At 39.9% G+C, this 13,655-nt stretch overlaps 1 protein-coding gene across 4 annotated transcripts in view; it reads left to right on the forward strand.

The window, feature by feature from the left end:
- The first annotated feature begins 220 nt into the window (after positions 1–220).
- The window catches only part of clstn1 (calsyntenin 1), a 32,139-nt gene continuing 18,704 nt past the window's right edge, over positions 221–13,655 (forward strand). For 3 of the 4 annotated variants that reach the window (XM_017417752.3, XM_017417754.3, XM_017417753.2), the window contains exons 1-2: positions 221–492; positions 12,639–12,761. In XM_017417752.3, coding sequence (XP_017273241.1) covers positions 408–492; positions 12,639–12,761 — 208 coding nt within the window. In that variant the 5' untranslated portion in view covers positions 221–407. The remainder of the gene's footprint in view (positions 493–12,638; positions 12,762–13,655) is intronic. The other variant, XM_017417755.1, reaches the window with a different exon arrangement.

The following is a 13,655-nucleotide window of genomic DNA, read 5'->3' on the forward strand; positions in this document are numbered from 1 at the left end:
TTGTTTGGGGCTTCCATTTAATTATGTACAATATTTAAACATTTAAAAGCATGTCATTATCGGTGAGTGCGTCATATTATTAATTTATATGCAGCATTAGGTAATAATAGCCGCTGACATTTGGGACTCGGTATCAGTGTTTCCAGACTAACTTCCTGTCCGAGACTCGCTCGGATGTGTCGCCCTGATTTCCGGCGGTCCTTGAACGCAGCCAGCTGCGAGAGGAGCACTGATTGAAGGGGAGAGAGCACGGCCATCTTAGGGCTGCCGTGGTAACCGACACTCATCTTCTCCCGGATTTTATTTTTTCTTCTCAGAGAAACACTCCGCCCGGCCGACGAGGGGACACGAGGAGAAGGAGAAGAAGGCTGTGTTTGACTTCGCGGCAGTTCAAACTCGACGTCGGGATGCGGTTCGGAGGGGAAAAGCGATTTGCATCCGCCGTCGGACTGGTCCTCGGACTATTATGTGCGGTGGAGGCAGCGGCTAAAGGTAACTAAGCTGGGATTTAGGTCCTCTTCGTCTGCCTGTGCGTGTCTGACAGGTCTGTGAGCGTTTCGGACTGGACGTGTCCCGGTTCCGTCCAGAAGCTGGAGGGGTGGGGAGGGTTAGAAATATAAAAGCTATTTATTTATTTTAGTTGGGCTCCTGAGGGGAACCTGTTCAGGGATAGTCTGCCCGGCGTGGCGCCGCAGCGGATGGATGTGGCGAAGCAAGTGCACCCAGCGATATTTTCACTGATTTATCCTCAAACACAAATAAATACAAATAAAACCCCCACTACGCTTACTGACCGCGTATTATATGTAATCCCGCATCATAATATGTTACTTCGGCGTTCATACCAAGGTTACAAGACAACCCCTTTCTGTAATTTTTCGCCTTTTTGGGTTTTTTTTCCAGTCGCTTCTTTAAACTCGTTTCATCGACGGGTTAAAAACGAACCTCACCCTCTGCAGAGTTTGTGAATTATTTTTACCTGCCTCCTGCTGGCACTCTCTGTCCTGCTCGTCCTGTTGTTTTTATGTTAAATCCTATCACAGTTAAAGCTGTTTGATATAATGTTTTTGGACATGAAGTGCTTGAATGCAGGTTTATTCCACCCCCCAATTAAAAAAAAAACTCATTTTTTTAAAATCTGGGTTTGTCAGCGCCCTGCTCGCACCAGGATGGAGTTGGCTACGCATTGCAGATCCTCCTCACATGCCCTTGGTTTTCGTCGGTGGGTTTAAATATTGATGGGCTGTGATGCTTAAATAAATAAAATCTCTTCCAGGTCTGTACCTTCTTAAGACTGTAAAGTGGATAAGAAGTCAGAGTGTTTCTTGCTTTGCAGCATGTCTTTATTTGCTGCAGGGCGGTCCTCCCTCCTCCTCTCCTCTCAGTGACACCCCCCACCCTCCCTACACACACGCACACGCCACTGTATGAATTTATAGACTGTGTTTTAACCTTAAAGTCTTCCTACTGACTCCCCGGGGTGAGCTTCCTGATCCAGGGTGTGTTTGTTAGTCACTACTGGTCATATCAGCAAGTCTGGGCAGCCATCACAGCTGCAGCCCAGCCTGTGTTTGTGGTATTGCTTTTTAATGTTACACCCATTTTAAGCCCAATGTAGCAAAACACACACACAAAAACCAAACCAGAAGGCATACAGGTACCCACAAAAGTCTGCACAGGAGCTTTCATTCAGGCCACATGGATATTTCAGTTTTCATCTCAGGACGCTCAGCAATAACTTTAGTCTGTTTTCATCAATCGAAAGGACAAAACCAGTAATATTTCGTTTTCTGGCTGTGTGTGCAAAGTGCAGCTGCTGCCCTTTCCAGCTCTTATCAGGAAACCTGTGAGATTAACACAACGTTTGAGGCTTATCTTTTAGTAACCAAAGGTTACCTGGCTGTTTTGTTCACCACCTCATTGCTTGTCTGTCTTTTCTATTGCCAGCCGTTTGGCAGTAAATGAGAAAGCCAAACACTCCCGAGGGTTTTCCCCCTGTCGCTCTCGGTCTTGAGTGCTCTAGTTTGGTTGTTTACGAATGATTGGATGCCTTCACTACGTACGATTTAGTTCGCTGCCATCAAGAAAATGCCAGAGTAAAACACGATTCATACCTACTGTAAAAGAGACACTTGTGGCATTCATCTTCTGTTCGTTTTGGTGCTCCTCACTTATTTTCCAGGTGTCACGCATGCAATTTATTTTCTTTTTCTGTAACCACGAGCAGCTGCTGGGTGTCCCCCGTGTTGTCGAGTCAAACATTAAGTCTGCAGGGATGCGTGATGAGTTTCCTCTGTGCACACAACCACACAAAGGAAACGCTGGCTGCTGGGAAGTTTCTTGGCTCATTCATCATTGAATTAAGTTAATTCTAGCCAAACAAATTGGATGCCCTGCTTTGTGTGGCGTTAACATATGCGCTCTCCTCGCATAGCTAAGGCATGTTTCAGACTCTGGTCAGAACCAAGCCTTTTGCTCCCAGGCCTCCATGTCTTTGTGCCGGAGACGTCGAGCATTGATCAGCTCATGATCACGTCTCAGTTATAGTTGGAGCAACGCTTTTCTGTTTAAAAACAGATTCTCTTGGTCAGCCATGCGTATTTTATTTTATGTGACACACACATTATAAAAACACTGGAATTTCTTTTTACTCAATTAATGCAAAACTACACTTTAGTGTTTTTTATGAGGATTGTTTTTATTGTTTAAACTGACTAGTTTACTAGTAATTTCAGTCATCCTAATGTTCTGATTTCAATATGATTTTAAAAAGTTGATTAGAGCATTCTAGAAATAAACATGATCCCACTTGGGTGGTCTTTGAGAATAATGGATGCTCAGATTTCCTTTGTGTTGCAAAAACTATTATTTCAGACTATTTAAAGCCTTCAAGCCATCGCCGATCATCTTGCTATGTTGTGGCAATTAGAAACGATGTGAACGCACACGGCTGACAATGACCACATTGTTTGCCTCTTCTGTGCAGCTCGAGTGACATTTGCTGTTGTCGGGGTCAGTTTACAGACTTGTTCTTCTCAAATATGATGTAAAAACAGCAGATGCCTATCGAATGTCATAAATCAACAAAATACTTCATTTTGTAGACATTGTATTACAGGACTCAGGAAGTGCGTACCTTCTCTAAAACTACACGCAACAACAACAAAGTCTTTATTCTGTTTGTTTGATGACAACTTTGAACCACATCTTTGCACAGGGATGTTTTGTAAAACCTCCAACAAACAGATTCACAGGTGCTGTGTGCTGTTGTACTGACAGTACCACTTTCCAATAAATCCCAGAGATGCATTTAGAGCTGTCAAATGCAAATGTCATCAAAGCAGGCTTCAATTTGTAAGCGTGTTCAAGGTTTATAGTGTATCCATCCAATATCTAAACCTGCTTTGGCCTTTTGAGGGTCACAGCTGAGGTTGCACCCTAAACGATTGTCCAGCTTTCACAAAAAGTGAACTAGCTGTGCAAAAACACTGCAAATACCACACGTGTCTTCAGAGGTAAGGAGGGCCCAAAACAATTAGAGGAAGAACATGTAAACTCAAAGCCAACCAACAGGTTTAAACTCAGCATTTTGTTTTTTTGCCGAAAGGTAAAAATGCAAGCAACAAGCACAGCTTTACTTCCTTCTTAAAGCTGTTGCTGTCAAATACATAAAACCCCTAAAATATTGAAGTTATTTATTGGAAAACAAAAGGTATGTGGCAGAATTAAAACAGCTTTTTGTCATGTAAGTATGTTGAGATGTAGTGGAGATTGTGTAAAGCCCATTGTTGGAATGGTTGATATACCGTTCACAGAGAGAATCAGGAAATGGGGCTGAATATCAGAGAATAAAATCACTTCTCTGTCTTGTTTACACCAGGATTTAATTTTATATCATTTGTGTATTTGTTCACATATCTATAAACATTACTATCCCAAATGGGGCTATAAAAGCAGAATATTAATTTTGATATTGCTTCTGTGCAGAATGATAAGACCCATTACCGTTCATCTTCCTCTGTATCGCTCTGAGTAACCATTTATTTGGCCAACACAGAAGCAGTGCTCCCACAAGTCAAATAATACATTTTCCACAGTATTTATTGTGCGTAAAACTGTGTCACGGTTGGGATCTGGTCTGGTCGCCGTATAAGAGATCTCAGCTCAAGCCCCTAAAGAATGTGTGTATGAGATAATCCCCAAGTGCTAAGATGCTGAAGCATTTTGATTTGATGGTTTGCCTCAGGTTATGAGGCTGCTGGACTAAATTTGGGTCGGTGGTGACTTTCCTCTCATTGGTGCCTTTTAGGAGCTGAATGGAGTCGGTGAACTGTTAAGAAAGGGTCATTCAGTTGTGAATATTAAGTTGGCAAGACGACTGGGAAGTCGTGTCAGTCAAAAGGAAAAGTACACATTTAGTTTAGCTGTTTTGCATGAGATATTAAAACACAATTTATTCTTCTTAATTTTAAGATAACATTGTAATAAATGAAACAAATATAAACAATATCTAGTTGGAATATATATTTTTCTGACAAAACATTAGAACTAAAGCTAAATGCTTTAATGTACAGAGTAGCTAATGAGGAAGGTTGCTCTGTATTCTTGAGCAAAAACGAATTAAAAATCAGCTTTCCCGGCTGTGTCACATTCTCCCCTGAGTCCCTGTGCTTCCAGAAGAAAAAAAAAAACCCACAGCAGAATTATTCTCATTTGGGTGTGTTCACATTAAATTTCTAGTTTCATGGGAAACAGGTAACCAGAGAGCGCATTACCTGCAGCAGATCAGCTACACCCGAGTGGCTGTGCGGAGCTCCATCGTCTCACGCTTGCTTATTCACTCTCACTGGTGCTTTTGTGCAGCTCACACAGAGAGGTGATTGAGTTGCGTTCAAGGCTCCCAACCCCCTCTTCAGAGGGCCGCTGCGTTTGTCCAGGGTGTGTTCGCTCTGTTTGGCGGTTGTGGCTGCTCAGAGGACAAACAAATGTTGTTGCCTGGCAGGGGAACTGAGAGGCTCTCCGGTGTGGGTCGGATTCTTTGGGATTCAGGGCCCCTGATGCCTCGGCTTCCTTTACGGGGCTTTGGACCTCTGAGAACAGTCCCCGCTCTGTGATGGAGGTAGCGTGCGTCAACAAGCTCAGGAGTTTGCAAAGCAAGGCAAACAGAGAAGTGTGCCTGCTGTTTCGGACCATGAGCAGATTGTCCATTGATTATTCCAGGTCCACTTATCAGCATAATGGAAGTCATTCCTCGACTCATGGTTTGCATGCATCACATACCTTCGCCGATCTGTCTGCTGTGCTTGCCTATGCAGAATATTTAACTTAAAGCCTAAAGCTGCAAACTAAGCTGCCATGAAAACACCTTGCAGTTGTTGTTGAAAGCACACTTGTCTACTGAAATCTTGCAAGCACAGAATTATTTGAGCACTAAAGAACTGGTACAAAGTTGAAAATGAAACCTACTCACGTAGACCGAGACGGTCAGCGTGAGTGTTTTAGTTTGTATTTCTGTTTTAATGTCGGGAGTGTTGTTGCTCCAAGCACCCAAAATCAGACGCAAAGGCAATAAGACTAAGAGGAAGCAACTTTATTAAAATAAACAGCTGACAGGGCAGCAAAATAAACTATACAAAAGCAAAAAAACCTGGGCTCATACCAAAAATATAAACAACAGGGAACAAATAGTTTGATGGAACAAAGCCTGAATGAGAACCAGGAGTACAGGTAGGCTGGGAGAGGCGATTACTGACAATACAATAATACATAAACCCATACTTCAAAACAAACACAAAAATCCAAGGATTATTTCCATGTTAGGCTATTTAAAAAGATCTTAACTCTGTCTGGAAACACCTAAAAAGTGTGACTTTTTGTCTGATGGCAGATGAATCCTTCCCCTTTAGTGTGCTGCAACAGTTAATAAGACAAGTCTGAACAACCAGGCAACAGAGAGGCTTTATTTAGTCTCAGCCAACAAGACTGTCGGCACACACTGGAGAGCAGGCTGTCCCCCCAATTAGCAGCTTTTACTTCTAATTATTATTTTGTTTAGAATTGATCAAACAATTCCTTTAGAGTGTAGGTAAAATATTCAGTATGTTTTATCAGAGTTAGATGTTTATGTCTTGTAATATGTGTAGAATAGATTGTTTTTGTCCTTTGCGGTCTTGCAGTTTCACCGTGCTTTCTGTCTCTGTGGCAGTTTATGTAATACAATGCAAAACAGAAATCAGATGGGTGTGATTGGTGCGAATGAATTTTTGTCCACGGTTTCTGCGTGAAGGCCGGCCTCGTGTGGAGTGTGGCTTTATATTTGATGTGATCAAAGAAAATGATTTGCGGACTTCAGGCCATAATATCTGAGTTAAATCGACGAAGCAGAGCTCCACACCGTGCTGCAGGCGTGACACGTGACTGCAGCATCATCATTACACAACAACCCCTCTGAGGTTCCCTGATATCGTAAGCCTTCATCTGATAATCGCAGGCCGCTGCTTCAATCTGGACAGCTTTGCTATTCCTCGAGAGCAAACCAGCAAACAGACATGTGTCACGTATGGGTAATTGGGTTTATAAAATAATCGGACATCTAGAAAACTTTTGGCAAAATGTGCAAGATAAAGCAATATTTAATTGTCCTGTAGGGAAATCAACATCTTAGCTCATTGTACAACAAATTTTCTCTGTGCCACTAAGAAAGAGGCATCACAGCAGTGTTAACAGTGAGTTGGTGTGCTGACAGCCTATTGAATCTTAGGATTACCAAGACCCATTGTGACTGTAACTTTCTCACAGGAAGTGTTTCATACGGTTAATAGGTCAAACTGTATAGGTTAGGGTTCAGTAAAAGAGCAAAGGAGCTGTAATGGTGCTGTCTTTGTGTCCATCTGAATGGTCATTTTGTTATTCCACTCTCTGGAGGTTAACAAAAGAAGTCTGTGGTGGTTTCACGACATTTAAAACGTGCTTTCAGATAAAACAATATGCATCCTCTGCGCCGTTAATTTTGGGATTTTGGAAATCAAGTGCAAAAATTTCAATAATAGTCACATTGTGCAACTATAATGAGGATTTATTTTGTTTTGCACAGAAATGGTGCACTCATATGTTTGTGAATTGATGTGGGAAGATGTTCTGGCCGGCTCTACCTCACCTGGATTCACTGGTTTATATTTATGACAATGACTCCGACATCTAAGTAGATTATTGAGCTCATTGAGACAGTTTTAGATATTTTATTTTACAGCAGCAGTAACCTTGAAAGTGTGCACAGGGCAGGTGGCGGAGCTGATCTTTTGATGGCTTGGCACACGCTCTTCAGTCTTCTATTATTGTCTTCCTTTGGAAGACGTCACCTGAGCGTCCATTCTTCACTTTCCATAATGTTCTGTCTCTAAAATTCAGCCTTTGTTTATCATTTTGGCATTGTAAATATCAGGCTGCATGTGATGGCCGGGCGTGTTTGCTTTTATTATATTATTGTACTACTTATCCCCCACATGCACGCCATAAAAACTTGGCATGTGTGTTTATTGTTTTGTTTGATGCTTCTTGTTTGACCTTGCGAGTAAATTAAGTGGCATTCCATTATCGGATTAAATGTTATTGGCTTTGTTTGGTGTATAACAGGATTGCATACCAGCACTGTGTTGCTGGGCTATAGAGACATTCAGTAGCCCACCATCTGTGCTCATAGAGCCACAGCTTGATATGTGAGTTTGAACCCAAGAAAATAAAGGCCTCTTAAAGTTTTTGCCCTTTCCTGTGTCTGCTATACTGTCGTACTAGAATCAGTGCATATGATGCTTAATGTTCTGTATACTGTATGTTTTATTTGGTCTTTAAGTTTTTTGTATGCATGGCTATTGGCTCTGTTTTGGTTTGCACTTACAAGAGACCATTACATCTGAATACTTATTTCCATAATCCTAATGTAATTATAACTTTTAATGTCCTTATGTTTATAAATAGGATGGTCACAGTGTAGAGCTTGTTTTTTAGTACAAGTTAGAACATGTCTCTGGTCAAAAACAATATATATTTCTTTTTATTATTTGACTTTATTTTTTACCTTCACCTTGTTAGACTTTATTCCTGTGGGGAGTTATACATTTGAATAAAATCCAACATTATTAGTTTTTTAAGGCAAGCTGCAATAAAAGCAACATTCAGAATGCAGATATATTTTCAGTTGCAGAGATAATAACTTCTATATCACTGACTTGTGTTGCTTAGAAAGCATTATTTTCCGAACACAGTTAAACCTACATTTTTATGTTGAGTAACTTTGTTCTGTGTTGCTGTCACCTTCTTACTTTTCATTGGCTGATAATTTTGGCTTCTTGTTTATTCTTTTGGCTCTGCACAATTGGTGTACAGCTGAAAGAATTAACTGATAAGCTGAGAAAAAAAAGTCACATTTTGAATAAACATGCAATAGACATTGGGCTTTGGGAGGTTTTTTATGTTTGTGCTGTTTTTTGTTTGTGATCCTTCAGCAGAATACTGTTATAATGGTTCTGCCTCCTTCCACTTTCGGAACTTTTACAAAATTACAAATATTGTACCACAAATAACGGAAATAATAATTTAAAATAAGATTAATTTTATTTTCAGAACACATTGGACCTTGGAGTTTGTGAGAAATAATTTTTTCTTTTGTACAAAATTATTGTTAAAACAAGACATTATGCTAAAAATTCACATATAAACTATTTTTTTCCAACCAAGTACAAGTGCTTGCATTTGAGTATGTGCTGATACCACAAACAGATATGAATACTAACAAACACCATTACATTCCTAGCAATTTTATTTATTTGTGTTAACTCCTCAAACAGAGCCAGAACAGCAGTAGTTTTTTTTCCAAAAACGCACAGTTGATGAGTGGTGAGATTACCTTTTTTTTCTTCTTCTTCTGGCAATGTTTATTGGCACTTGGCAAACAACTTTATGGTGCATTACAGTCACCAACTGGTAAGGAGTCTGGTTTAGGACAGCCAACTTAAAAAACAAAACAACTAACTACCACACGAGTGATATTGCTCATCCTGTCTCCATAAGACTGCTCAACTGAGAGGTGAATTTAATGCTACCCTGAAGGGGTATTGGGTACTGAGGTATTGGAACATTTTTATAAGTACAAGTATGCACACACAGTATTGGACCCATACTTGATACTGGAATCAAGATTGATGTGTCTCTGATTTAATTTATATGAAAAGAGTCCCAAATTCTCTTGATGCACCAATTTAAAGGAAAGGTTGTGCTTGCAGGATATAAATTATGTTGGTACTGTACGTTATATTGGACTGGTCTGACCATAGAAGTTTCCCATGTGGAATATACTTCCATTGTAGTCTGAGCCCTTTTTTCTAATCTTATTCTTTCATAAATCCTAAAGCCTGCCCTCTTGACACAGCTATTCTCCCCTTTACTCGCCTTTATAATCATAACGGTAGGATTTATAGAAACCACAAGACATTTTCTAAGAATACTGCCTGCATTTGTGCCAATTACATCATTGTTTCTCTGTGTGAACAAGTCATAACACATCAAATGTTATCTCTGCTCAGTGGAGCCTTGCAGGGGGGTGATGAAGCTGTCTTGTCAAAGGGGTCTTGTTGGCAATTTCACACCATGCATTTGAGAATTTCATGCATTAAAGGAAAGGTTATAGATTTCATTTCATGCGGCGTGCGTATGAATTAGGGTGGCTTTGATTTCACCAGCAATGCTCAGCAGTAGACTGTCAAAGACTGTGTGGGTTTGCCTCTTTTGTCTACATGCCGACATTCCCTTGTGCCACATTTTTCAACAGTTTGCCATCTGTGATTGTATCTGCATTAACTCTTGATTCAGTGGGTCTGTGCTCAGCCAGCCTCAGACCATTCTCCGGAGCTAGTCTGGTATGTTAGACATTTCTTGCCTCTGAGCTCTAAGCTAACTGTTTTTGACTGAGTTGGTTTAGTTGTTCCATTACTCGGGGAACAGGTTTGCTTGCAAGTGAATGAATGTCACACTCAAAAATAAAACTTTTTTACATTGGGCATTTTTACATTGACCAGTGTGAGAATACCCATGATACAAATGGACAGTATTTTATAGATTTGTGCAAATCACATTAATGTAGATGAGACAGAACTGACAGCTCACGTTTCATTCTTTGGATCAGTTGAAATGTTTCGCTCAAATGTCCAGCATCTTTACTATTTGATGTTGTGCTGTGCAGCACCAGCTCCGTTTCACGAACACCTTGGAGGTGAAGGCCACAAACAACTCGTATTCAGCTGTGTGGCCCACATGTGACCTGGCTTACTATGACTGCGACTGTGTGGAAACTAAAGCAGATTACTGTAGCAGTCTGGCCCGGCAATCTGTCTAAAGGCATCCACTTCACTTCAGGACACGAGTCACTTAGCAAAGCGATTTATTGGGCCTGATCAAGTCCAAGCACAGCAGTATCTTGTTAATAAGTACTGCTTTTGCAGAACAAGATTTAACCATGGATGTCAAGTCATATTGCTCTACAGAATATCTTTAATTTGATCTGATATATTGGGTTAGGTTGTAAGATGTTCAAAATACCCTTTTGTTGCAGTGCAATCACTTGCATTCAGTGATAGGGGCATATCTGTAAGAGCTATTATCTTAATAGTTCTTTTTTTATTGTCATGCTCATAACATTATCAATCCCTTTAAAGTGGGTTGTAATTAATTTCCAGTGGTTGTGTAATCAGTGATAATTACACTAAATCATTTGATACAACTGCAGCCTTTTGCTTCACTTACACTGAATTTGTCAGAATGACATTCAGCGCCATCTAAGAACATCTCCATCTTTTCCTTTGTATCTAGGTGCTGTTTGAAGCTTAAAGTGTAAATGTACCACAGACTCTTGTATCCACTTGATTCTTTCTGCAACATTAGAGGACTGTTCATGTAATTCCATGAACAAAAAAATTAATAAATCACAGATTAAACTTCTGTGGCTCACAATGAATATATTGTTTTAGTGCTTAAATAGTGATTTTTACTATAGCTTTTCAGGGCTCAAACTGCACAAACTTTCACTTTGTGTGTGCAGTTATCGAAATAATCTAAGCCCATTTTTGGCATCTATATTTGGTCTGGCATAAACTGACGACTGCTTTTCAGTAACACTATGGCTCCTAAAATAACAAACCAAGCTTTTATGTTAGTTTTGTGTTTGCATAATGTTTATTGAATCTAACAAAAACTTGTATTGATTTACTTGTGTTTTGCTCCATCACAGAGACTTGGATTTTTAAGAAAAGCTTATTTATTAATGTATATAAAACTACTTCTAGCTGCCTGAATTCTTGGTTCTTGTTGTCCCAAAACTGTTTGTTCATGTTTGGTTTGATAATGCAGACAACACAATTGTAGCAATTCAAAAGAAAGCTCTGGTTTATAAGTCATTAAAACAAAAGCCATGGTAATCACAGAAAGATTATGTCACTGCAAAGCTTCTCATGTAAGAATTGGCAACACTACTGTGGTCAATCATTTCCTGCCATCGATTGTGTAGGCTATTGTGGCAAATCATTGTTAACGTCTATCTGAATGGATGTTCAAGTCACGTTGAGTGTTGCATAAATCTAATGAGGACCAAGAGCATGTTTCAGCAGCTCCATTCAACAAAGAAAAAAAAAAAAAAACCTGTAAAAGTAGCACTACTGTAAATAAAAAGGAATGCGTTCTCAGTGTGATATTGTGCTTGAATTGAAAGTGACATGACAAAAGACTGATGTAGGCTAGTTTTTTGTGTTTCCCCCCGGTTTGCTTACCTCACCCAGTGTATCTGTTCCCCTCACTGGTTGTCAGCCAGCGTTAGCGTCACGTTTGCAGATCAGTAGCACAGTAATCCTATTGTCTTCCCTTGCTCTGGACTGGGTGCATATTGGCTGTAAGAGAGCCGCATCTCTCCCTGCATCAACGCTGTTTTCTAAGCCGGCCCAAATCTTTCACTCACTGCAGCTTTTTCTGCTGCCGCCTGCTACAGCAGAATCCTGCTTCCCAGGCCAACGAGTGCACAGAACTCCAAACGTCAGGACTCCTGCTGCGCAAAAAGGGCCTGACCTTCGTTTTTATCAACCAAATGATGCCACTCTTTAGGCTAAATAACCAGTACTAATTTTGGATCTCTCTTTCAAAATCACTGCTAAAAAGTGTTATCATGATATTGTCTCGAAATAATTCATAATTCTTTCATAAAGTAAAAAGATGGAGAATGATAAGCAATTGATTAGAAGTATTAGACCAGCTGATTCACTCCCTCTGCTAAGATGCAGGCTTGGTCGTTGTCGTTTCGTGGTTTCTGGTGCAGGTTGTCTATTCGTTTTGTGTAGCGCTTCTAAAAATAACATTAAAAGCATCCCCAGCCTCATTAAAAATTTATTTGAACTGCATGGGGGGAGCGAAAAGATAAAAGTCAAACCAGCACTATGAGGAAACGCATAAGAAATGAGATCATTAAAAACCTCAAACCCGAACAGTTTGTGCGTTTCTTTTCAGTTCCAGTTATGATCAAGTCATTTTGTATTAGGACAGAATTGATGTTATAGGGGCGTTTGTTCTTTTAAACTGACGTGTTCTCTGTCTGCTTCTCACAGTCAATAAGCACAAACCATGGATTGAGACGACGTATCACGGGATTGTGACGGAAAACGATGACAAAGTTATTCTGGACCCTCCTCTAATTGCACTGGACAAGGACGCTCCTTTACGCTATGCAGGTAAGAGAGAAATTTAATGCTTCTGCTGCTCCATCATCAAAAAAAAGAGACTACTTTAAATATATATGAGACCATTTCACTGAAAGAGTTTTCATTATCACCCTGTACTTCTAAAAATCAAGCCGTGTTTAACACCAACGAATGGAGAGCACAAATGATGTACATTTCATAAACATATCAAGAACATTGATGTGTACTTTTAAAGACACATGATCTGTTTACTAATACATTATTTATATGTCAAATTAAATAGCAAAGACAGCTGTACTTAACATGTAAAAAGACCCTCTAATCTATTCTGAGCATCAGGCTTTGAAAGTGCATCATGGTTAATGTATGAAGGTCTCCCTCCCTGCAGCGTGTTCTAATACAGTACGTAGAACGTCTAATTCTTCCCATTATGAAAGTGATATCTGAGATAAACTTGGTGCATCTTTTACATATAAAATGGTCGCTGTTTCAGCTGTTAGGCAGACAGGAACTGTAACATCTTATATGTTTTTTTTTATGAATGTCTGAATAATCTTTGGTAGCACACGTGTGACTCAGAGGCATTTTTATGACTTGATGGACATCTGGCTACCATATCTTCCAGATTGGCCCTTTTGATAGCCAGATCAAAACACCACTCAAGTTATTTTTTTCCCTTCCCTGTGGAAAGCCACAATTAATGTGCGTTATGTGCAAAGAAAGCTTTAACTCTTGGGGTTTTTAATCACATCATCATTTACTTTGGCTGGGATTCAAAGCGCCAGCTCTTTGAAAACGACTTCCCACCATTTCATGTCCCATGAGTTGTGCGATCTTTTGTCTTTTGCTTTCTTTAATACTACTGCTCTCACTTGAGTGTAAATGACATTTATAATCTCAAATTACTACTCTGAAATTAGCGTC

This window comes from Kryptolebias marmoratus, linkage group LG8 (genome assembly GCF_001649575.2).
Source record: "Kryptolebias marmoratus isolate JLee-2015 linkage group LG8, ASM164957v2, whole genome shotgun sequence".
NCBI lineage: Eukaryota > Metazoa > Chordata > Actinopteri > Cyprinodontiformes > Rivulidae > Kryptolebias > Kryptolebias marmoratus.